General features: G+C 43.6%; 1 protein-coding gene across 1 annotated transcript in view; it reads right to left on the bottom strand.

The window, feature by feature from the left end:
- Positions 1–25722, bottom strand: part of LOC121578781 — a 133209-nt gene extending 107487 nt beyond the window's left edge. The window contains exon 1 of the mRNA XM_045224010.1: positions 25635–25722. Coding sequence (XP_045079945.1) covers positions 25635–25722 — 88 coding nt within the window. The remainder of the gene's footprint in view (positions 1–25634) is intronic.
- Between the last annotated feature and the right edge of the window lie 780 nt (positions 25723–26502).

Below are 26502 nucleotides of genomic sequence, written 5' to 3'. Positions count from 1 at the left end.
CTTAATTCCCAATTTTTGCAAAATCATTTTCACTGATTTATCCACAAATCCTTTCCAATTATCTGAGGATATTCGATCGGGAAATCCCCACCTGCTTATGACTTCTTTACACAAGAACTTGGCAACCGACTGAGCGTCTTTTCACTTGGTTGGACATGTCTCCTGCCATTGTGAAAATCTATCCACAACCACCAGCATGTATTTTTTCCCTTCAACTGGTTTTATCATATCAACAAAGTCGATAACCAACTCACGCATAGGACCTCTCGGTGTTGGAATGTGACCAGGAAGAACAGTCACACCCCTGTGAACATTATTTTTCAGACATATTGTGCACCTGCCTATGACATAGTCAACCTGTTCAAGCAAATATGGTGCCCAAAAACCATACTCCTTTGTGATATTTCTCCTAACCTCCCCCCTTGCAACATGAGCTAACCCATGTGCTTCCTGAATCATCAGACCTAATAAGTTTAGAGGCGCTACTATCAACCCCTCATGGTTTCTCCAAAGACCCGTAGCATCTTTGACGGCATATCGGTCTAGCCATAACTGTTTGTCAATCATAGACGCAGCTTCCTGCATCAAAATCACATCCTTAAGCGTAATTTTGTCTTCCAAGTCCACTCCATGAGTGACCAGAAAAACCTTGCCCAATTTGTCAGCTCCTGTGACGGCTTTTGCAGCTTCATCAGCAGCTTTGTTCCCTTGTGTGACTTTTGAAACATCTGTTTTATGAGCTGCACACTTAGCTATCGCTATCTCTTTAGGCTTCATCATAGCATGCAACAGTTTCATTATTTGCGCATGATGTTGTATCGGAGAACCATCCGTTTTCTTAAACCCTCGACCTTTCCACACTGCTCCAAACAAATGACATACACTATGTGCATATGCAGAATCAGTATATATTGTCACTCGCTTTCCTTCTGCTAACAAACACGCTTCTGTTAGCCCCACAAGTTCAGCAAGTTGTGCGGACGCAGGCTGTGGTATTACTTCAGACTTTTCAACAACAAATCCAGTTCCTTGGGCTTTAACTACTGCATAGCCAAAGCCTGTTTCTTCTCCGTCTTCTTATTCTCCACCAGTTGTATTTGATTGAGTTTTCTGAGAGTTTCTTGGTCCTGTTCTTTCTGGTTGTGTTCCTTTTTCCTGTATAGATCCACTTGATGGGCTATATGATCTGTATAGACACATTTTGCCATGCTTCCAAGTCCAACCACCTCTGCCAGTTTGCTCCTTACTGGTGAGGGCAGCCCCATCTGCAGTTTAGCTCGCAAAATTGACTGCTCTATTTGACTCACATCTGGATCATTTCCGGTAATATTTCTCCACACTTGATGAGCTCTTGACACATAGGCTCTCGGATTTTCTTGTTGTCCTAGTGGGTCAATCAGAATGTTGTCTGGATGCACATATGTTGGAAACGTATCTTTCAGTGCTCTCCAAAGCCGATTTCTACTTGCAGCTAACAACTCAGGATCATTCACCGCAGTCCCCATATATTGATTAGCCAAAAGTCTCTTAATGTCTCCTATGGCAGACTGTGTTCCCACCGTAATTTCTTCCAACTTTGAAATCCAAGGATATGCTCCATCTTGAAGAGTAGGCAGCTTCTCAAGTATATCTGACATATCGGTATTCTGCAAAGGCTTATACTCCAGGTTCTGTCCTCGGATTATCACTGGCATCATCTTCTTACTTGTGCTCCCTTTTCTTGGCCGCAATGTATACCTCCTCTCCAATTTTTGGGATCCTTTTTTCAGCAGTTTTTCCTTCTGTATCTTCAGCTTCTTGAGTTGTTCTTCCAATTCTCTTACTTCTTCTAAATTATTTGACTTATCCAAGCATGATATGCATCGATCCATATCTCTTTCTATTTCTTCTGTGCTAGTCATTGCAGGATAAAATCCTCTTGAACATGAAGCACCTTTAATCTCCAAATCTTCATCGCTGTCTCCATCTTCACTTTCATCAGAGGTCGAATCTCTTGTATCCTTCTTCTTCCAACTTCCATCACCCCTTCTTTTCGCTCTGGCCAACCTGTTATGTGAATTATTTAACAAACTATTTTAGTGTCTCTGTGCGTCTCCCAAAAGGTTGTAAGTCTTTTGGGATTTAAGTAACGGCCAGAGTCCCGGTCTGCATAGTCAGAGATATTTATTCATTGAGAATTCTGCCATCACAATTTCAGAGTCCATCTTTTATACTCATACGTCATATAAAAAGAAATCCCTCCCCTCTGTAGGCAGGCTGTAGTTTTCCACTCTAAAACTGCTCTACTGACCTTCAGTTCACACACACACACATATACACACATGCATACACACATACATACACACACACACACACATATCCTACTCCCTGCATTACTCAGTTATTGCCATTCTCACAATATTCTGCACCATGTTTTCATGACAGTTTCTCCCCTCCCTAAATTGGGAGGCCTCTTTATCTTAGTTTCTCAGTTGTCTTTGTTGTCTGGCCTAACTCTTACTCACATTGCTAAATAGTGGCTCAATGCCATAGCCTTTACTGGTCCTACACTCACACATTTCTAACACATTATACACAGTTTCAGGGTGTAATAATTAGTCATTAATAATTAATCTATCAATTCCACCCTTTGACTAAATATTACACACATACAAAATATATGTTGTTATAGAAATGAATCTCACTCATTGAAGTATATAAGTTGGTTTGCATATAAAAACATTACAGGTTCATCAGGGTTACCCCATGATTAAAAGCATAACGTTACTTTTTAGCAATGGTAACTAGTACATCATACTTAAAATGAGACTTTAATACACAAAATATAACTACAATAACTTTTAAACTAGAGATTTATAGTTCTAGGAAAACATCCAGTCTCAAATTATCTGGATCGTTGTCGTCCTCCACCAAGCCTGGTTTCATTCCTTAGGTCGGAGTCCGGGATTGGGCCGTATCTCACCATCTGTTGGGAAACCACCTTCTCCATCTCCTTTTCTCACCAACCCTCAGACACAGGAAATAAGACAACATCCACAAAGAACAAGTATACCCATAGAAGCTATAACTTCACCCAGAATAGTTACAACAATAGTTTTCCATTTACCAAATATGTTATCAAACCAACCGTTTATGGAGCTATCAATACCAGAGTTCTCAGCCAGTTCATTCGCCAGCGTGGTGAGTCCCTCAAGCGCTTTGGTCACGGACCCGTCCGGTGCTGTGTTGTTGGAGATGAAAGTACAGCACATATACAGTGGGGGAAAAAAGTATTTAGTCAGCCACCAATTGTGCAAGTTCTCCCAATTAAAAAGATGAGAGGCCTGTAATGTTCATCATAGGTACACGTCAACTATGACAGACAAATTGAGAGAGAAAAATCCAGAAAATCACATTGTAGGATTTTTAATGAATTTATTTGCAAATTATGGTGGAAAATAAGTATTTGGTCACCTACAAACAAGCAAGATTTCTGGCTCACACAGACCTGTAACTTCTTCTTTAAGAGGCTCCTCTGTCCTCCACTCGTTACCTGTATTAATGGCACTTGTTTGAACTTGTTATCAGTATAAAAGACACCTGTCCACAACCTCAAACAGTCACACTCCAAACTCCACTATGGCCAAGACCAAAGAGCTGTCAAAGGACACCAGAAACAAAATTGTAGACCTGCACCAGGCTGGGAAGACTGAATCTGCAATAGGTAAGCAGCTTGGTTTGAAGAAATCAACTGTGGGAGCAATTATTAGGAAATGGAAGACATACAAGACCACTGATAATCTCCCTCGATCTGGGGCTCCACGCAAGATCTCACCCCGTGGGGTCAAAATGATCACAAGAACGGTGAGCAAAAATCCCAGAACCACACGGGGGACCTAGTGAATGACCTGCAGAGAGCTGGGACCAAAGTAACAAAGCCTACCATCAGTAACACACTACGCCGCCAGGGACTCAAATCCTGCAGTGCCAGACGTGTCCCCCCTGCTTAAGCCAGTACATGTCCAGGCCCGTCTGAAGTTTGCTAGAGTGCATTTGGATGATCCAGAAGAGGATTGGGAGAATGTCATATGGTCAGATGAAACCAAAATAGAACTTTTTGGTAAAAACTCAACTCGTCGTGTTTGGAGGACAAAGAATGCTGAGTTGCATCCAAAGAACACCATACCTACTGTGAAGCATGGGGGTGGAAACATCATGCTTTGGGGCTGTTTTTCTGCAAAGGGACCAGGACGACTGATCCGTGTAAAGGAAAGAATGAATAGGGCCATGTATCGTGAGATTTTGAGTGAAAACCTCCTTCCATCAGCAAGGGCATTGAAGATGAAACGTGGCTGGGTCTTTCAGCATGACAATGATCCCAAACACACCGCCCGGGCAACGAAGGAGTGGCTTCGTAAGAAGCATTTCAAGGTCCTGGAGTGGCCTAGCCAGTCTCCAGATCTCAACCCCATAGAAAATCTTTGGAGGGAGTTGAAAGTCCGTGTTGCCCAGCGACAGCCCCAAAACATCACTGCTCTAGAGGAGATCTGCATGGAGGAATGGGCCAAAATACCAGCAACAGTGTGTGAAAACCTTGTGAAGACTTACAGAAAACGTTTGACCTGTGTCATTGCCAACAAAGGGTAATCCATGTTTCCTGGCGCTGACGGAAACATGGATTACCACTGAAAACACTGCTACTCCTACTGCTCTCTCCTCATCTGACCATGTGTTCTCGCATACCCCGAGAGCATCTGGTCAGAGGGGTGGTGGCACAGGAATCCTCATCTCTCCCAAGTGGACATTCTCAATTTTTCCCCTAACCCATCTGTCTATCTCCTCATTTGAATTCCATGCTGTCACAGTCACTAGCCCATTTAAGCTTAATATCCTTGTCATCTATCGCCCTCCAGGTTCCCTTGGAGAGTTCATCAATGAGCTTGACGCCTTGATAAGTTCCTTTCCTGAGGATGGCTCACCCCTCACAGTTTTGGGGGATTTCAACCTCCCTATGTCCACATTTGACTCATTTCTCTCTGCCTCCTTCTTTCCACTTCTCTCCTCTTTTGACCTCACCCTCTCACCGTCCCCCCTACTCACAAGGCAGGCAATACGCTTGACCTCATCTTTACTAGATGCTGCTCTTCTACTAATCTCACTGCAACTCCCCTCCATGTCTCCGACCACTACTTTGTTTCCTTTTCTCTCTCGCTCTCCTCCCACACTACTCACTCTGCCCCTACACAGATGGTAATGCGCCGCCGCAACCTTCGCTCTCTCTCTCCCACTACTCTCTCCTCTTCCATCCTATCATCTCTTCCCTCTGCTCAATCCTTCTCCCTCCAATCTCCTGATTCTGCCTCCTCAACCCTCCTCTCCTCCCCTTTCTGCATCCTTTGACTCTCTGTGTCCCCTATCCTCCCGGCCGGCTCGGTCCTCCCCCTCCAGCTCCGTGGCTTGATGACTCATTGCGAGCTCACAGAACAGAGCTCCGGGCAGCGGAGCGGAAATGGAAGAAAACTAAACTCCCTGCCGACCTGGCATCTTTTCCTCCCTCCTCTCTACATTTTCTTCATCTGTTTCTGCTGCTAAGGCCACTTTCTACCACTCTAAATTCCAAGCATCTGCCTCTAACCCTAGGAAGCTCTTTGCCACATTTTCCTCCCTCCTGAATCCTCCCCCCCCGCCCCCTCCTCCTCTCTCTCGTGGATGACTTCGTCAACCACTTTGAAAAGAAGGTTGACGACATTCGATCCTCGTTTGTTAAGTCTAATGACACTGCTGGTCCTACTCACACTGCCCTACCCTATGCTTTGACTTCTTTCTCCCCTCTCTCTCCAGATAAAATCCTGCGACTTGTGACTGCAGGCCGCCCAACAACCTGCCCGCTTGACCCCATCCCCTCCTCTCTTCTCCAGACCATCTCCGGTGACCTTCTCCCCTACCTCACCTCGCTGATCAACTCATCCTTGACCGCTGGCCATGTCCCTTCCGTCTTCAAGAGAGCGAGAGTTGCTCCCCTTCTCAAGAAACCAACACTCGATCCCACTGATGTCAACAACTACAGACCAGTATCCCTTCTTTCTTTTCTTTCCAAAACTATTGAGCGTGCCGTCTTTAGCCAACTCTCTTGCTATCTCTCTCAGAATGACCTTCTTGATCCAAACCAGTCAGGTTTCAGGACTGGTCATTCAACTGAGACTGCTCTTCTCTGTGTCACGGAGGCTCTCCGCACTGCTAAAGCTAACTCTCTCTCCTCTGCTCTTGTCCTTCTAGACCTGTCTGCTGCCTTTGATACTGTGAACCATCAGATCCTCCTCTCCACCCTCTCCGAGCTGGGCATCTCCGGCGCGGCTCACTCCTGGATTGCGTCCTACTTGACCGGTCGCTCCTACCAAGTGGCGTGGCGAGAAGCTGTCTCCGCACCACGTGCTCTCACCACTGGTGTCCCCCAGGGCTCAGTCCTAGGCCCTCTCCTTTTCTCCCTATACACCAAGTCACTTGGCTCTGTCATATCCTCACATGGCCTCTCCTATCATTGCTACGCTGACGATACACAACTAATCTTCTCCTTTCCCCCTTCTGATAACCAGGTGGCGAATCGCATCTCTGCATGTCTGGCAGACATATCAGTATGGATGACGGATCACCACCTCAAGCTGAACCCTGGCAAGACGGAGCTGCTCTTCCTCCCGGGGAAGGACTGCCCGTTCCATGATCTCGCCATCACGGTTGACAACTCCGCTGTGTCCTCCTCCCAGAGTGTGAAGAGCCTAGGCGTGACCCTGGACAACACCCTGTCGTTCTCCGCCAACATCAAGGCGGTGACCCGCTCCTGCAGGTTCATGCTCTACAACATTCGGAGAGTACGACCCTGCCTTACACAGGAAGCGGCACAGGTCCTAATCCAGGCACTTGTCATCTCCCGTCTGGACTACTGCAACTCGCTGTTGGCTGGCCTCCCTGCCTGTGCCATTAAACCCCTACAACTCATCCAGAATGCCGCAGCCCGTCTGGTGTTCAACCTTCCCAAGTTCTCTCACGTCACCCCCCTCCTCCGCACACTCCACTGGCTTCCAGTTGAAGCTCGCATCCGCTACAAGACCATGGTGCTTGCCTATGGAGCAGTGAGGGGAACGGCACCTCTGTACCTTCGGGCTCTGATCAGTCCCTACACCCAAACGAGGGCATTGCGTTCATCCACCTCTGGCCTGCTGGCTCCCCTTCCTCTGCGGAAGCATAGTAAGAGCGTCTGCTAAATGACGTAAATGTGCCCTTGAGCAAGGCACTTAACCCTAATTGCTCCTGTAAGTCGCTCTGGATAAGAGCGTCTGCTAAATGACTAAAATGTAATGTAAATGTAAAATATTGAGAAACTTTTGTTATTGACCAAATACTTATTTTCCACCATAATTTGCAAATAAATTCATTAAAAATCCTACAATGTGATTTTCTGGAGAAAAAAATTCTCATTTTATCTGTCATAGTTGACGTGTACCTATGATGAAAATTACAGGCCTCTCTCATCTTTTTAAGTGGGAGAACTTGCACAATTGGTGGCTGACTAAATAATTTTTTTCCCCACTGTATGTGGACACAAGCTCTTGCATTATTTTAATTACGTCTGGGTTAAGAGTCCCTTCCACTGGCCATGGTTGTTCAATGTCAGGCCAACGTTTATGCCATTTTCCAGATAACCTTGTAATACCATTAACTAAAGGGTTACTATTTTGTACTACATCAACAGGAGTAATTACTTTCATAGTTTTGATGTCCTTTTTCCGCATTGTAACAACTCTTTTATATTCCTTTATTGTTATTTTTTTATTATTATTATTATTTTAAACGAATTAATTTGTAAACCAAAAAATACTTTAAGCTATGTTGCTTATCATTCCCTCCTATTTTCTTTATTTTTTTTATTTTTTATTTTTTTATTTTTTATTTTTTTTCTACCAAATTATTGATTAGTGGCAATCTTACCACATCCGATAAAGAAAAGTAAAGGAAACTATTCAACTTCAGAGCAATCAAAAAATAAAGACCTATAATCCAGCAACACTACAGCACCCACAAACCAATTGCTTAATAAGCACCCAATCGCCTCAATTTTATAGAATAATCTCAGTGCTGGATTTCCAACACAACTCTAATCAAAACAACCCATGCACAAAAAAAAAAAGAAACTCCAATGTGTAATTCTCAATCACATCAATTGATCAGTCTGTTGCCAAGTCCCTGCTAAATGGTCACAACATTAAATATTTTAGGCATACACAAACAGATAAATGCCCTTCATCTATAATATCCTGTAAGGGAAAGTAAGTTTGTGGATAGAATAGTACTGGCCTTAATTGGACTGGATCCGGGACAGCACACGCTGTCGCGTGACACACTGGTCAGCACCTCCTCTCGCTCTGTCTCCTCCTTCTCGTCTCTCACACCACAGGAGAACAAAAGAAACAGACAACAATTTAGTCTTTTATGTTTTCACTGGGTTATTTCAACCATACAATACAGATATTAAACTATTGGAATAATCATCATATACAGTGAGGGAAAAAAGTATTTGATCCCCTGCTGATTTTATACGTTTGCCCACTGACTATAATAGTCTATAATTTTAATGGTAGGTTTATTTGAAGAGTGAGAGACAGAATAACAACAAATAAATCCAGAAAAACGCATGCCAAAAATGTTATAAATTGATTTGCATTTTAATGAGGGAAATAAGTATTTGACCCCCTCTCAATCAGAAAGATTTCTGGCTCCCAGGTGTCTTTTATACAGGTAACGAGCTGAGATTAGGAGCACACTCTTAAAGGGAGTGCTCCTAATCTCAGCTTGTTACCTGTATAAAAGACACCTGTCCACAGAAGCAATCAATCAATCAGATTCCAAACTCTCCACCATGGCCAAGACCAATGAGCTCTCCAAGGATGTCAGGGACAAGATTGTAGACCTACACAAGGCTGAAATGGGCTACAAGACCATCGCCAAGTAGCTTGGTGAGAAGGTGACAACAGTTGGTGTGATTATTCGCAAATGGAAGAAACACAAAATAACTGTCAATCTCCCTCGGCCTGGGGCTCCATGCAAGATCTCACCATGTGGAGTTGCAATGATCATGAGAACGGTGAGGAATCAGCCCAGAACTACACGGGAGGATCTTGTCAATGATCTCAAGGCAGCTGGGACCATAGTCACCAAGAAAACAATTGGTAACACACTACGCCGTGAAGGACTGAAATCCTGCAGCGCCCGCAAGGTCCCCCTGCTCAAGAAAGCACATATACATACCCGTCTGAAGTTTGCCAATGAACATCTGAATGATTCAGAGGAGAACTGGGTGAAAGTGTTGTGGTCAGATGAGACCAAAATGGAGCTCTTTGGCATCAACTCAACTCGCCGTGTTTGGAGGAGGAGGAATGCTGCCTATGACCCCAAGAACACCATCCCCACCGTCAAACATGGAGGTGGAAACATTATGCTTTGGGGGTGTTTTTCTGCTAAGGGGACAGGACAACTTCACTGCATCAAAGGGACGATGGACGGGGCCATGTACCGTCAAATCTTGGGTGAGAACCTCCTTCCCTCAGCCAGGGCATTGAAAATGGGTCGTGGATGGGTATTCCAGCATGACAATGACCCAAAACACACGGCCAAGGCAACAAAGGAGTGGCTCAAGAAGAAGCACATTAAGGTCCTGGAGTGGCCTAGCCAGTCTCCAGACCTTAATCCAATATAAAATCTGTGGAGGGAGCTGAAGGTTCGAGTTGCCAAACGTCAGGCTCGAAACCTTAATGACTTGGAGAAGATCTGCAAAGAGGAGTGGGACAAAATCCCTCCTGAGATGTGTGCAAACCTGGTGGCCAACCACAAGAAACGTCTGACCTCTTTGATTGCCAACAAGGGTTTTGCCACCAAGTACTAAGTAATGTTTTGCAGAGGGGTCAAATACTTATTTCCCTCATTAAAATGCAAATCAATTAATAACATTTTTGACATGCGTTTTTCTGGATTTTTTTGTTGTTATTCTGTCTCTCACTGTTCAAATAAACCTACCATTAAAATTATTGACTGATCATGTCTTTGTCAGTGGGCAAACGTACAAAATCAGCAGGGGATCAAATACTTTTTCCCCTCACTGTATGTTTTCTTAGTCAAGCAACAGCCACTTAACAAACAGAATACTTTATTTGTGTGTATTCAAATCTCCCCCTTTCTTTTTTCAGCTATACGTCTGCGTGTCACAGCAGCTCAGTGCAAGCAGGGGAGTGGCATATTCGCTCTGTTTAACTGCAAACCCCTAGAACTCCACACATGTGCAGTTCATGTGCAGTTCATTCATTGTACTCCTGAGTGGCGCAGTGGTCTAAGGCACTGCATCGCAGTGCTAACTGTGCCACTAGAGATCCTGGTTCGAATCCAGGCTCTGTTGCAGCCGGCCGCGACCGGGAGACTCATGGGCGGCGCACAATTGGCCCAGCGTCGTCCAGGGTAGGGGAGGGAATGGCCGGCAGGGATATAGCTCAGTTGATAGAGCATGGCGTTTGCAACGCCAGGGTTGTGGGTTCGATTCCCACGGGGGGCCAGTATAAAAAAAATATATATATATATGTAATCACTAACTGTAAGTCGCTCTGGATAAGAGCGTCTGCTAAATGACTAAAATGTAAATGTAAATTTATTAGTGCGACTTCAGGGTGAGATGAGCACTCCCGCAAGCAATTTTTCTCTAAGTCAAACAGCAGACAGACCAGCTGTCCCTCCGTTCAAATCCTACTTGGAAGTTTCTTAACTTTACTATACTTATTTTCTTATCCATTACAAATCCTCTCTATACAATCATAATGTCCTCCCGAGGGCTCATAGATTTTAACAAATTTGAAAACGTTCTCTCAAATGGAGACTCAGAAGATTTTAACCGTAATTAACAGATTTCCTTACAAAAAACTAAAACCCCTGTTCTCAACCAAAACATATATATGTATATATATCTAACGTAAAATCTTATCATAGCATGAGTCGAGCATATAAACCTCTGCACAATCCACACAGCTGAAACACAGCAGCGACATCTACCTTTGCGCACACACACACTCTCTTTCTCTCACACACACATGAAAACTATTCAATCAACAAGAATGCATTCATTCATACGGTCCTTAAAGCATGCTTCCTTCGCTCCTTTTCCTTATTTTCCTTCCTAAATTTGTGCTACCTTGAGTTGCAGATATTCAATGAGAGTCTACTTCGGACATATACCTCGTCAACTATATACCGAGAGGTAACATACAATTGAATTTGTATTCTACAATCTCCAGTTCCTTGGAACTGACCCAAAAATTCACCTAGAGACTTCCCAGGATTTGCGGCCCATCTAATGATCGCCTCATTTGAGGGCTTCCGTAGATCAGCGACGTCCTAATCAGTATGCCTTTTTCCTTAATTCCTTGTCCCTTATTCCTTCATTCTATTCCTTTTTCCCTTTAATTTTATTCAAGGCAAATCTCCCTGGGCCCAGTGTTATAAATTCATTTTTTCCTTAGATCCTTTATTATATTCATACTCCCCCCTGTTTGCGTTGTTTCCAACGCAAATAAAATGTAGAAATTTAGAACGGAATCTCATCACACAGCAATCACAGCATGGCACACACAGGTTCTTCACGGTGCATCCCCTCAACGCACACACAGCCACACGAACTGACCAGCGCCCAAAGTTGTGAGAAAGCTCACCTTATCTGCCAGCCTCTGGCGCGAGAGTCAGTTTGGAGCCCATGATGTAACGTTGAAACAGACGCAACTCGTCCCAAAATCCTCGTCGCCAATTTCTGTGGTGGCCGAACAACGATGCTGTGTTGATAAGAAATCCGCTGACACTGTAGTTTGATTATAAAGGTTTATCATATCAATGATTTCAGCATCAATTTACAGACTTCTGCAGAATCTGGAGAGCAACAAACCCAATCTCAAATATGATCTCTCTCTCCTCCCTTTGTTCAAACATGGTATATATACAGTGTGGAGAACAAGTATTTGATACACTGCCGATTTTGCAGGTTTTCCTACTTACAAAGCATGTAGAGGTCTGTCATTTTTATCATAGGTACACTTCAACTGTGAGAGACGGAATCTAAAACAAAAATCCAGAAAATCACATTGTATGATTTTTAAATAATGAATTTGCATTTTATTGCATGACATAAGTATTTGATCACCTACCAACCAGTAAGAATTCCGGCTCTCACAGACCTATTCGTTTTTCTTTAAGAAGCACTCCTGTTCTCCACTCATTACCTGTATTAACTGCACCTGTTTGAACTCGTTACCTGTATAAAAGACACATGTCCACACACTCAATCAAACAGACTCCAACCTCTCCACAATGGCCAAGACCAGAGAGCTGTGTAAGGACATCAGGGATAAAATTGTAGACCTGCACAAGGCTGGGATGGGCTACAGGACAATAGGCAAGCAGCTTGGTGAGAAGGCAACAACTTTTGGCGCAATTATTAGAAAATGGAAGAAGTTCAAGATGACGGTCAATCACCCTCGATCTGGGGCTCCATGCAAGATCTCACCTCGTGGGGCATCAATGATCATGAGGAAGGTGAGGGATCAGCCCAGAACTACACGGCAGGACCTGGTCAATGACCTGAAGAGAGCTGGGATCACAGTCTCAAAGAAAACCATTAGTAACACACTACGCCGTCATGGATTAAAATCCTGCAGCGCACGCAAGGTCCCCCTGCTCAAGCCAGCGCATGTCCAGGCCCGACTGAAGTTTGCCAATGACCATCTGGATGATCCAGAGGAGGAATGGGAGAAGGTCATGTGGTCTGATGAGACAAAAATAGAGCTTTTTGGTCTAAACTCCACTCGCCGTGTTTGGAGGAAGAAGAAGGATGAGTACAACCCCAAGAACACCGTCCCAACCGTGAAGCATGGAGGTGGAAACATCATTCTTTGGGGATGCTTTTCTGCTAAGGGGACAGGACAACTGCACCGTATTGAGGGGAGGATGGATGGGGCCATGTATTGCGAGATCTTGGCCAACAACCCCCTTCCCTCAGTAAGAGCATTGAAGATGGGTTGTGGCTGGGTCTTCCAGCATGACAACAATCCCAAACACACAGCCAGGACAACTAAGGAGTGGCTCCGTAAGAAGCATCTCAAGGTCCTGGAGTGGCCTAGCCAGTCTCCAGACCTGAACCCAATAGAAAATCTTTGGAGGAGCTGAAAGTCCGTATTGCCCAGCGACAGCCCCGAAACCTGAAAGATCTGGAGAAGGTCTGTATGGAGGAGTGGGCCAAAATCCCTGCTGCGGTGTGTGCAAACCTGGTCAAGACCTACAGGAAACGTATGATCTCTGTAATTGCAAACAATGGTTTCTGTACCAAATATTAAGTTCTGCTTTTCTGATGTATCAAATACTTATGTCATGCAATAAAATGCAAATTAATTACTTCAAAATCATACAATGTGATTTTCTGGATTTTTGTTTTAGATTCTGTCTCTCACAGTTGAAGTGTACCTATGATAAAAGTTACAGACCTCTACATGCTTTGTAAGTAGGAAAACCTGCAAAATCGGCAGTGTATCAAATACTTGTTCTCCCCACTGTATATCCTATGCCCTATGTAACATAAGATGCCGTGTTTTGAATAGACCAATCCCTGGCCTCCACATATCCCAATCTCCACTGTTTTAGGGGGCCCCTATAGTAACACTTTCCAGATGTTTCAGCAAAGTAAAGTAAAGTTCATTTAACCAACAATATGAAAACCTCAGCCAAAGTTATAAATGTTCAGATACTACAGTCACTCTGACAGAGCTCTAGAGTTCCTCTGTGGAGATGGGAGAACCTTCCAGAAGGACAACCATCTTTGCAGTACTCCACCAATCAGGCCTTTATGGTAGAGTGGCCAGACGGAAGCCACTCCTCAGTAAAAGGCACATGACAGCCCGCTTGGAGTTTGCCAAAAGGCACCTAATGACTCTCAGACCATGAGAAACAAGATTCTCTGGTATGATGAAACCAAGATTGAACTCTTTGGCCTGAATGCCAAGCGTCACGTCTGGAAGAAACCTGGCACCATCCCTACGGTGAAGCATGGTGGTGGCAGCATCATGCTGTGGGGATGTTTTTCAGAGGCAGGGACTGGGAGACTAGTCAGGATCGAGGCAAAGATTAACGGAGCAAAGTACAGAGAGATCCTTGATAAAAACCTGCTCCAGAGTGCTCAGGACCTCAAACTGGGGTGAAGGTTCATCTTCCAACAGGACAACGACTCTAAGCACACAGCCAAGACAACGCATGAGTGGCTTAGGGACAAGTCTCTGAATGTCCTTGAGTGGCCCAGCCAGAGCCTGGACTTGAACCCGATCAAACATCTCTGGAGAGACCTGAAAATAGCTGTAATTGCTGCCAAAGGTGCTTCAACAAAGTACTGAGTAAAGGGTCTGAATACTTATTTAAATGTGATATTTCAGATTTCTTTTTAAAGAAATTAGCAACAATTTCTAAAAACCTGTTTTTGCTTTGTCATTATATGGTATTATGTGTAGATTGATGATGATTTTTTTTTAAATACATTTTTGAATAAGGCTGTAACCTAACAAAATGTGGAAAAAGTCAAGTGGTCTGAATACTTTTCGAAGGCACTGTATGCATGCACATAAGCACACACATTCTACATAGCTCTGATCTCTACACTCCGGAAGTGTATAGTGATAGACACTTCAGCTTTAAATTCACCATCGTCATTACCGCAAATTTATTTTCTTCTCATATAATTTTGTTACCATGGCAAGAGCCGAATAACTCTCTGTCGTCATGGTGACAAATCATTATTGGGTCTTGGTAGACGGATGACAAAAAATATATAGATGTATTTATAGAAAATCCCTAGTATTGACTTTATATTTCTAAAACACTGTGCACAGCATGTCCTTAATTTAGTTCATACATAGTAATTGAGTATTTAGAGAAGCAGGCTACTTAAAATATGTCACTACACAAGACTCCCATCATTGTGTAGTGAAACCATGAAAAGTAGTGCACCTAAGCTGAGATCTGGTGTTTGGAGGGTGTTTGAATGTAAACCTAATGTAAGTGTTATGATACACTGAATGTATTTCAAAACAGAATGGAATTATTCTAAAACTCCCAGAGTGGTTCTTTAATCTGAATATTGGTGTTTTTAAGAGAGTGTTGTGAAAACCCTTTTTGGTGTTTCAGTGCATGTAGAAGGCAGCATCAAAACACAAAATAATGTTTTGGCAGACAGTCACTCATAAAATAAAATGGTTTTAAAATGCTAATGGTTTATAGTGTATATATGGGTTGATGAGGATTTTCAGTTCATATTTTGATCAACTTTTTAAAGAAGTCACTGGGAATTTAATTATTTCCCTAGGGTAGACAATGGCACGAATTATAGGCTACAGTTGCCAGGCCCATTGTGATATTATAAAATATGTTACAATCAAAATGTTTAGGGCTATGTAAGTTATAGCAGAGGTAACATGTATAAACCGGGACTTCAGCACTGGTATTCATGTGAGAAGGTGGATGTGAACCCTGGTCTCCGGCTTGTCAAAACACAGCCATAATCCACTCAAACAGACTAAACTGTTGTGCTGAACCACCCTTGTTACACTGAGCACATGGGTCCCGATTTAAACGTTAAATCAACTTATTTCAAGTCTGAATTGGGCCTAGGGAGAATATTATATTGTGGAAGTCCACCTTCATTTTTTCCCTGCTATGTTTAGACGATTAGAAACAGGAGGAGACAGAGAAGGAGTGAAAGTGGAAGAGGCGGAATGGGAATTTAACCCCCGACTTCTGGGTCAGTAAGATGGCAAATTAATTTGGAATTTGACTAACTCAACCACACAGCCACGTACCGTGTGAGGAACTTGGGCCCCCATATCAGCAGACGAATGTTTAGATTAAAGGCAAAATGTGACTGTACTACCGTACTGTTCATAATTCCCCCAGTCTGGCGCATGGAGATGGAGAGAGGGCGTTCGTGGCAGGTGTGCCCTCTAGGAAACTATATGGTCAAGTATAAAAACAGGCACATTTGTGGGCAGCCCCCCTGACAGATGTATTTAATGCTATATCTCTCTCAGGTCGGAACAGTGGCCATTGTAGAATAGAGTAAGATGAGGACTGTGTCGTGAGGTCGAATTCTCAGAGAATGGCAGAAGCGGATACCGAGTTTGAATCTGATGGCGCAACCAAAGATGAGAATGAAGGTGATGAGAATACTGGATGGACTACAGTCGCTAAAGGACAGATAAAGAGAGCTAAAATTAGTTAAAATGCTGTCTAGTAAGCCTACTTCTCATGGCAAAACTATTTCAAAGTTTGTAGTAAGAGTGCGGTTTAAGGATAAGAAGATGTATCTGGGAGATCCGTTTGATGTTGCCAAGATGGTGAAGAAAGTGTTGGGATCTGCGGAATCTGTGAGGGTGACCAGAAGTGGAATTTTGTATATTTTTTGTGTCAAAAGGAGTGTGCATTGCACCTCACCAGAATCAAGGAGAAAAAGGTGACTGTTTCCGGAGCAGGGCACCTATCAAGTCTCTGCGGAAGTTGGGGCAGAGAAAATCAAGATGAAGATTAATGTAGTTGGGGCTCGACTCTTTGACACGTACAGTACCAGTCAAAAGTTTGGACACACCTACTCATTCAAGGGTTTTTCTTTATTTTTACTATTTTCTACATTGTAGAATAATAGTGAAGACATCAAAACTATGAAATAACACATATGGAATCATGTAGTAACCAAAAAAGTGTTAAACAAATCAAAATATATTTGAGATTTGAGATTCTTCAAATAGCCACCCTTTGCCTTGATGACAGCTTTGCACACTCTTGGCATTCTCTCAACCAGCTTCACCTGGAATGCTTTTTCAACAGTCTTGAAGGAGGTCCCGCATATGCTGAGCACTTTTTGGCTGCTTTTCCTTCACTCTGCCGTCCGACTCATCCCAAACCATCTCAATTGGGTTGAGGTCGGGGGATTGTGGAGGCCAGGTCATCTGATGCAGCACTCCATCACTCTCCTTCATGGTAAAATAGCCCTTTTATTTTTATTTTATTTCACCTTTATTTAACCAGGTAAGTCAGTTGAGAACAAGTTCTCATTTACAACTGCGACCTGGCCAAGATAAAGCAAAGCAGTGCGATAAAACAACAACAACACAGAGTTACATATGGGATAAACAAAACGTACAGTCAAAAACACAATAGAAAATCTATATACAGTTTGTGCAAATGTAGTAAGTTATGGAGGTAAAGCAATAAATAGGCCATAGTGCAAAATAATTACAATTTAGTATTAATACTGGAGTGATAGATGCAGAAGATGATGTGCAAATAGAGATACTGGGGTGCAAATGAGCAAAATAAATAACAATATGGGGATGAGGTCGTTGGGTGGGCTAATTACAGATGGGCTGTGTACAGGTGCAGTGATCGGGAAGCTGCTCTGACAACTGATGCTTAAAGTTAGTGAGGGAGATAAGAGTCTCCAGCTTCAGAGATTTTTAAAGTTCGTTCCAGTCATTGGCAGCAGAGAACTGGAAGGAATGGCGGCCAAAGGAGGTGTTGGCTTTGGGGATGACCAGTGAGATATACCTGCTGGAGCGCATACTACGGGTGTGTGTTGCTATGGTGACCAATGAGCTAAGATAAGGCGGGGATTTGCCTAGCAGTGATTTATAGATGACCTGGAGCCAGTGGGTTTGGCGATGAATATGTAGTGAGGGCCAGCCAACGAGAGCGTACAGGTCACAATGGTGGGTAGTATATGGGGCTTTGGTGACAAAACGGATGGCACTGTGATAGACTACATCCAATTTGCTGAGTAGAGTGTTGGAGGCTATTTTGTAAATGACATCGCCAAATTCAAGGAGCGGTAGGATAGTCCATTTTATGAGGGCATGTTTGGCAGCATGAGTGAAGGAGGCTTTGTTGCGAAATAGGAAGCCGATTCTAGATTTAACTTTGGATTGGAGATGCTTAATGTGAGTCTGGAAGGAGAGTTTACGGTCTAACCAGACACCTAGGTATCTGTAGTTGTCCACATAGTCTAAGTCAGACCCGCCGAGAGTAGTGATTCTAGTCAGGCGGGTGGGTGCAAGCAGCATTTGATTGAAGAGCATGCATTTAGTTTTACTAGTGTTTAAGAGCAGTTGGAGGTTACGGAAGGAGTGTTGTTTGGCATTGAAGCTCGTTTGGAGGTTTGTTAACACAGTGTCCAATGAAGGGCCAGATGTATAAAAAATGGTGTCGTATGCGTAGAGGTGGATCTGAGAGTCACCAGCAGCAAGAGCGACATCATTGATATATACAGAGAATAGAGTCGGCCCAAGAATTGAACCCTGTGGCACACCCATAGAGACTACCAGAGGTCCAGACAATAGGCCCTCAGATTTGACACATTGAACTCTATCTGAGAAGTAGTTGGTGAACCAGGCGAGGCAGTCATTTGAGAAACCAAGGCTATTTAGTCTGCCAATAAGAATGCTGTGATTTACAGAGTCGAAAGCCTTGGCCAGGTCGATGAAGACGGCTGCACAGTACTGTCTTTTATCGATCACGGTTATGATATCGTTTTGGACCTTGAGCGTGGCTGAGGCGCACCCATGACCAGCTCGGAAACCAGATTGCATAGCGGAGAAGGTACGGTGGGATTCGAAATGGACGGTGATCTGTTTGTTAACTTGGCTTTCTAATACTTTCGAAAGGCAGGGCAGGATGGATATAGGTCTGTAACAGTTTGGATATAGAGTGTCACCCCCTTTGAAGAGGGGGATGACCACGGCAGCTTTCCAATCTCTGGGGATCTCAGACGATACGAAAGAGAGGTTGAACAGGCTAGTAATATGGGTTGCGACAATTTCGGTGGATAATTTTAGAAAGAAAGGGTCCAGATTGTCTAGCCCAGCTGATTTGTAGGGGTCCAGATTTTGCATGGGCAAGTTGCAGCGGAGGGTGCAGAGCTGGTGGCCGGGGTAGGGGTAGCCAGGTGGAAACCATGGCCAGCCGTAGCAAAATGCTTGTTGAAATTCTCAATGATCGTAGATTTATCGGTGGTAACAGGGTTTCCTAGCCTCAGTGCAGTGGGCAGCTGGGAGGAGGTGCTCTTATTCTCCATGGACTTTACAGTGTCCCAAAACCTTTTGGAGTTAGTGCTACAGGATTCACATTTCTGTTTGAAAAAGCTAGCCTTTGCTTTCCTAACTGATTGTATTGGTTCCTGACTTCCCTGAAAAGTTGCATATCGCGGGGGCTGTTCGATGCTAATGCAGCCTGGAGGTGTGTTGGGTCATTGTCCTGTTGAAAAACAAATTATAGTTCCACTAAGCCCAAACCAGATGGGATGGCGTATCGCTGCAGAATGCTGTGGTAGCCATGCTGGTTAAGTGTGCCTTGAATTCTAAATAAATCACAGACAGTGTCACCAGCAAAGCACCCCCACACCATAACACCTCCTCCTCCATGCTTTACGGTGGGAACTACACATGAGGAGATCATCCGTTCACCCACAACGCGTCTCACAAAGACACGGTGATTGGAACCAAAAATCTCCAATTTGGAGTCCAGACCAAAGGACACATTTCCACCGGTCTAATGTCCATTGCTCGTATTTCTTGGCCCAAGCAGGTCTCTTCTTATTATTGGTGTCCTTTAGCAGGTTTCTTTGCAGCAATTCGACCATGAATGCCTGATTCACACAGTCCCCTCTGAGCAGTTGATGTTGAGATGTGTCTGTGACTTGAAATCTGTGAAGCATTTATTTGGGCTGCAATTGCTGATGCTGGTATCTCTAATGCACTTATCCTCTGCAGCAGAGGTAACTCTGGGTCTTCCATTCCTGTGACGGTCCTCATGAGAGCCAGTTTCATCACAGCGCTTTATGGTTTTTGCGACTGCACTTGAAGAAACTTTCAAAGTTCTTGAAATGTTCCGTATTGACTGACCTTCATGTCTTAAAGTAATGATGGACTGTTGTTTCTCTTTGCTTATTTGAGCTGTTCTTGCCATAATATGGACTTGGTCTTTTACCAAATAGGGCTATCTTCTGTATACCCCCCCTACCTTGTCACAACACAACTGATTGGCTCAAACGCATTAAGAAGGAAAGAAATTCCACAAATTAACTTTTAAGAAGGCACACCTGTTAATTAAAATGCATTCCAGGTGACTACCTCATGAAGCTGGTTGAGAGAATCCCAAGAGTGTGCAAAGCTGTCATCAAGGCAAAGGGTGGTGTCATGAGGTGGTGTTGAAGGATTCAGGCGCAGGAGGGTAAATCACAGAATAACAGGCTTTAATCCGCGAAATACAGGTTTACGCAGAAATGCGTCAAACACACTCCAGGGCACAAAACAGGTGCACTGGAAAATACAAGGCACACGGGAAAATACTCCCGTCGATACAAAATACATGAGCTCCACCGAGCTTCACTAACCTCCACAATAAACAATCACCCACAAGGACAAGAGGGCAGAGGGAACACTTATACACAGACTAATTAGGGGAATAGAACCAGGTGTGTGTGATTGATAAGACAAGACAATTGTGATGATGATTGGGGCGGCAGTGGTTAGTACTCCGGTGACGACGAACGCCGAAGCCTGCCCGAACAAGAAGGGGAGGCAACCTCGGCCGAAGTCGTGACAGGTGGCTATTTGATATAAAATATATTTTGATTGGTTACTACATGATTCCATATGTGTTATTTCATAGTTTTGATGTGGTCACTTTTATTCTACAATGTAAAAAAATAGTAAAAATAAAGAAAAACCCTTGAATGAGTAGGTGTGTCCAACCTTTTGACTGATAGTGTATGTTCAATGGAAAGAAGATAGAGAGTACGTCTGTGTTACTGTTTTTTTGGTGATTCACTCCCTACACATGTCAAGACGGGATATGTGAGTTACCCAGTGAGGCCATTTGTACCCAGGTTACTGCAGTGTTCCTACTGCAAAGCATTTGGGCATGTGTCAAGTGTTTGCAAAAGAGTATGACTTGAGTGTTTATTTTGCTGTGGAAGATGATGACGTGGAATGTCGCAATTGTGGTGGGAATCATGCACATGAGTTCCCTGAATGTCCTGTAAGGGTGAAGGAGGCAGAGATTGCTAGGATAAGAGCTGTTCAGCATGTCTCCTATGCTGAGGCAGAAAGAAAAGTTAAAGAATGTTCTAGTGGTTCTGTTGCCGTGGAGACACTGCAGTCCAGTGCTGATGGGGAGAGGTCTGTCAGTGATTAAGAGATGCACTGCTTTTTTGACACCACACTCCACAAAGCAAGGACTGCAGACTCTAGTTTAATCTTATCTTGATTATTGCCCAGTCATATGGTCAAGTGCTGCAAAGAAGGACCTAGTTAGGACCTAGTTAAGCCGCAGCTGGCCCAGAACAGAGCAGCGCGTTTGTTTTTCATTGTAATCAGAGGGCTAATATCAATACTATGCATGCCAGTCTCTATTGGCTAGGAGTTGAGGAAAGATTGACTGCATCGCTTCTTGTTTTTATAAGAAATATGAATGTGTTGGAAATTCCTAATTGTTTGCATGGTCAACATACACACAGCACTGACACACACACTTACCCCACCAGACACGCCACCAGGGGTCTTTTCACAATTCCCAGATCCAGAACGAATTAAAGGAAACATACAGTACTATACAGAGCAATGATTGCATGGAACTCCCTTCCATCTCATATAGCACAAGTGAACAGCAAACCTGGTTTAAAAAAACAAATAAAGCAACACCTCACGGCACAACGCCTCTCCCCTATAGGACCTACTTTTTGTGTGTATGTATTGACATGTATGTGTCACACAAACACACACACTACATGTTAATGTTTTTAAATATATGTAAATTGTAGTCTTTTGTCTGTAATGTCTTTTTCATGTGTCGGACCCCAGTAAGACTAGCTGTCACCATTGGCGTCGGCTAATGGGGATCCTAATAAAATAAAATCAAAATCTGTCGGTGCATGAAGAAAGTAGATTTTTTTGGCATTTATTGCTATGGTGATAAACTGCACTGCAGGAGTGGATAAGAACTCAGGAAAGATCGATATCATCGTATCTGCAGCTGAACGCTTCTTGGGAATGAAGGATGTAAAGGGTGAGGAGCTGCATGGTGTACTGACTGGAGCAGCAGTTGTGTTATCTCAGGTCACCCAATTGGAGCAGGGCTCTAAGTGTATTTTTAAGGACAGTTTTTGTTTTGTTTTTGCTTTGTATTTTATTTTCGGATGTTTGAGTGGATTAAAAGGGTTCGTTTATTTCCCTTTTCCATTTTGGATTTCCCCTTTTTTTATTTCCCACATCTAGTATTGGGCATCAGTTTTTTGTTTGAAACTGATGGCGAGTCGAGTAGAAATAAGAGTGAGAAGGAATGGATTGCAGTGGCGAACAAGAAGAGAAATAAGAGAAGTACAGTGGTCGTGAGAATCTATTGAAGCCAAGCCTTGCTCTGACTCTTTTTTTGTTGGATTGAGGGTTCTGGACCGATGGCGTTATCTGGGAGATCCGTTTGACGTCTCAATGAATATCATAGATATGTTGGATAACGTTACGTCAGTGAAGATAATAAGAGGTGGGCTTATTTCGTTTTTTCTGTGTCCGAGGAGCAGAAGGAGTGTGCTTTGCAACTGAAAAAGATATTGGATTGGAATGTGTCATGTGTGGATCTGCATAACAGGGCACCTATTAAGGGGGTTATCTCTGAAGTGGCGATAGAAGTGAGTGCAAAGGATGTAACTGAAGAAGTAAATGCAGTGGTTTGTGCACGCCGACTGACCCTTATGATTGATGGGGTAAGGAAGCCCACTCCATCCATCCTTTTGTTCTTTGAAGAAGAGTATTTTCCTACGCATGTACACTGAGTGTACAAAACATTAGGAACACCTGACTGACCAGGTGAAAGCTATGATCCCTTATTGATGTCACTTGTTAAATCCACTTCAAGCAGTGTAGATGAAGGGGAGGAGACAGGTTAAAGAAGAATTTTTAAGATTTGAGACAATTGAGATTGTGTATGTGTGCCATTCAGAGGTTGAATGGGCAAGACAAAATATTTAAGTGCCTTTGAACGGGGTATGGTAGTAGGTGCCAGGCGCACCGCTATGAGTGTGTCAAGAACTGCAACGCTGCTGGGTTTTTCACGCTCAACAGTTTCCTGTGTGAATCAAGAATGGCCCACCACCCAACGGAGATCCAGCCAACTGTGGGAAGCATTGGAATCAACATGGACCAGCATCCCTGTGGAACGCTTTCGACACCTTGTAGAGTCCATGCCTTGACGAGTTGAGGCTGTTCTGAGGGCAAAGGGGGGTGCAACTCAATATTAGGAAGGTGCTCCTAATGTTTTGTACACTCAGTGTATATTTGGGTTATGTGACATACCCTGTAACAGCCTTCATGCCCAAACCCATGCAGTTTGATAAACGTTAACTATTTGGACATGTGTCAAGTGTATGTAGAGGATCGTATGCCAGTTAATAATAATAGGTCATTTAGCAGACGCTCTTATCCAAAGCGACTTACAGGAGCAATTAGGGTTAAGTGCCTTGCTCAAGGGCACATCGACAGATTTTTCACCTAGTCGGCTCGGGGATTAGAACCAGCGACCTTTCGGTTACTGGCACAACGCTCTTAACCACTAAGCTACCTGCCGCCCTTAACCACTAAGCTACCTGCCGCAGTTGAGGTGAAAGGCTGCAATTCTGGTGGCAAGCATGCGCCCAAATTCATAAAGTGCCCTGTTAGGGTGGAGGAGACCGAGGTGGCAAGAGTATGGACTGTCCAGCATGTCTCCTATCCAGAGCTGTTGAGAGGAGGGGAAGAAGGGAGTAACGTTGAAGAAACCATGGTAGTTGGATTAGAGAAACCAGTAAATGTTACTCGCCAACAAGATCCTGACATGTTGAATGTTAAAAGGGTGGACTTTTGTATTGTTTATTGCATTGGTTATAAAGTGCACAGAGCAAACAAAGAGGAAATCTGAGACAATAGGCATTGTGAGGGCGGCTGAAAGTTTTTTGGGATGCAGGGATTTTACAGCAGAGGCATTATAAGGAATCCTGTCGACGAATGTTCCGTCCTCATAGGCCCCTGAGCCTGTGTAGGGATGTGATTTGGACTATGACTAAAGGAGCGGGATTGGTTTCTGTATTTATTTTATTTTTGCATTGTATATGATGTTGGTTTTTCCCCTTTCCTGCAATGGATTATTTATTTTTCTCGTTCACTACCCGTACAGTAGGGGGCGGCATGAACCTTTAACGTTTGTTTGTGGACCGCCATAATATCAGAGAAGAAGAAGAAGACAAAAACTGTCAGGTGAGAGCGCACCAAATGCTCAGGTAAAACTCCAAAACCATCCAAGAAAGAATGCGTAAATGAAAATATGAGTACACAATGTTATCACATTGAAGCAGGAAACAGAAAATGTATTCACTTAACAAGAACATTTGTTTTTTTGTGTGCATTTCGGCAGCTAATGGCCGCGACATGCTAATAGTCCAAGTAACACCCATTAGTTGCTAATTGACACGTCATTGTTTGCACCTTTTGTGCACTTGTTTATTTATGCAAATTAAGGCTGGGGTTACGTGACGCAACTTTTAGTTGAAGTTGCAGGTTGCAAGTGACATAATTTCAAGCAACTTTGCTGATACACGAAGCAACTCAAACACAACTGAAATTGCATGCAACAACCAATCAAATTGATGCTGCTTTTGTCTTATCACTCCACATGGGTTGAGAATTCTTGACTCACCTAATGTCATCTGCTGCATTACATTGTGATTTCACAAATAATTTGTTTATCCAGTTTGGTTATCGTATGAGGATCGATTTAGACAAAATGCTGGCTGTACAATTTAGCTAGCTAGCTAGCCAAAATGAAATTGCCAGCACTGTTTTATCAAGCAACAAGCCAACCAAGCTAGCTAGTGGCGTTCATGTTGAACGATTTCAGTTTAAACTGGTAAGAGAGAGGTCTGGGTTCGCTTAAAAACATACATGTATTGACTGCCAAAATATGTACATAAACCTTTACTAGCCCTGATGCCTATATTTAATTACACAGCTCCTGTTTAATGTCTCTTCTGTTGACCTTTATCACGGCTTCCGAAGCACTGAAAGTTGTGTTGACATGACAACTGGGCCGGAGTTGTGGACCTTCTTCTTTAAGGTTCAACCGATAAGGTGTATTGCCGCCACCTACTGTAAGGGGTAGTAAACGATAGAAAAATTCAATGCAAAAAAATACAATAAAAAGACATCATACAAATATAGACACATTAAAAAACCATCCCAATCTTTCAGTCACAGTCTGATTCAAATCACATCCCTAAAGGCTCAGGGGCCTGTGAGGGTGGAAAGGATTCCTTGCAAGGTATTGGCTGTAAAATGAGTCCCAAAAAACTTCCAGCTGCACTCTCAAATGTCTTCTCTGTTTGTGCTGTGTAGTTTATTACCATTGCAATTAACGATACAAAGTCCATCATTATATCAAGATCTCTCGGTTGCAGAGAAACCTTCACTGGTGCAGGCTCTACTACCATTGCATCTCCAACGCTACTCTCCTTCGACTCATCTCACCGCCTCCAGATAGTAGACACGCTGGACAGCCCTTACTCTTGCCACCTCTGTCTCCTTCACCCAGGGCAATCCGGGAATTCGGTCGCATGTTCGCCACCACAATTGCAGTATATAACTTCCGCTGGCATTCGATACTCTTCCCATCTTCATACACTTGCCACATGAGCAAATCTTTTGCACTTATGGCAATATAGGGGTTTATGCACAAAGGTTCTTACAGCGTATCTCACAAAGCCTAATGCCTAATAATAACTTGGGGGGTGCAGGGTGCTTATATTTGTCCTGCTACACACAAGTGTGTAATGGAAATGTTTCTTGCATATCCCAACTCCCCCTGAGACACCCACAGGGAGTGGGGTCACAGCCAGGGTCACCATTGTACAGTGGCCCTGAGAAGGAAGTCTCTTCATCAAAGAACAAAAGTATAGGGGCCTCCCGAGTGGCGCAGTGGTCTAAGGCACTGCATCGCAGTGCTTGAGGCATCGCTACAGACCCAGGTTCGATCCCAGGCTGTGTCACAGCCAGCCGGCCGTGAGGCGGCGCACAATTGGCCCAGTGTCGTCCGGGTTATGGGAGAGTTTGGCTGGCTGTAGCCCACTCATCTTCACCCGAAATGTTGTCAGTTTCAAATAAAACATTTGCATCAGCCATCTTTCTCATCTCATTCCGAACCTGGATCATGTGACATTTTGATTGGCTGTTGCTTGCAACAAGTTGCACAAAGTTGACATTTTTTTAGTTGCTGGGGGTGTTACATGAAGCAATCAATCAGCAACTCCGTTGCAAGCAACCAAAGTTGCACGTAAGGCCTTCTTTTTGGTTCATATTGCTGGCTTGTTTGCCTACTAGCTTTAGCTTTATCTATTGT

Source organism: Coregonus clupeaformis, chromosome 12 (assembly GCF_020615455.1).
Source record: "Coregonus clupeaformis isolate EN_2021a chromosome 12, ASM2061545v1, whole genome shotgun sequence".
In the NCBI taxonomy this organism is placed as follows: Eukaryota; Metazoa; Chordata; class Actinopteri; order Salmoniformes; family Salmonidae; genus Coregonus; species Coregonus clupeaformis.
Note: the sequence above shows the minus strand (reverse complement) of the source record. Positions and strands in the feature narration are given on the sequence as shown.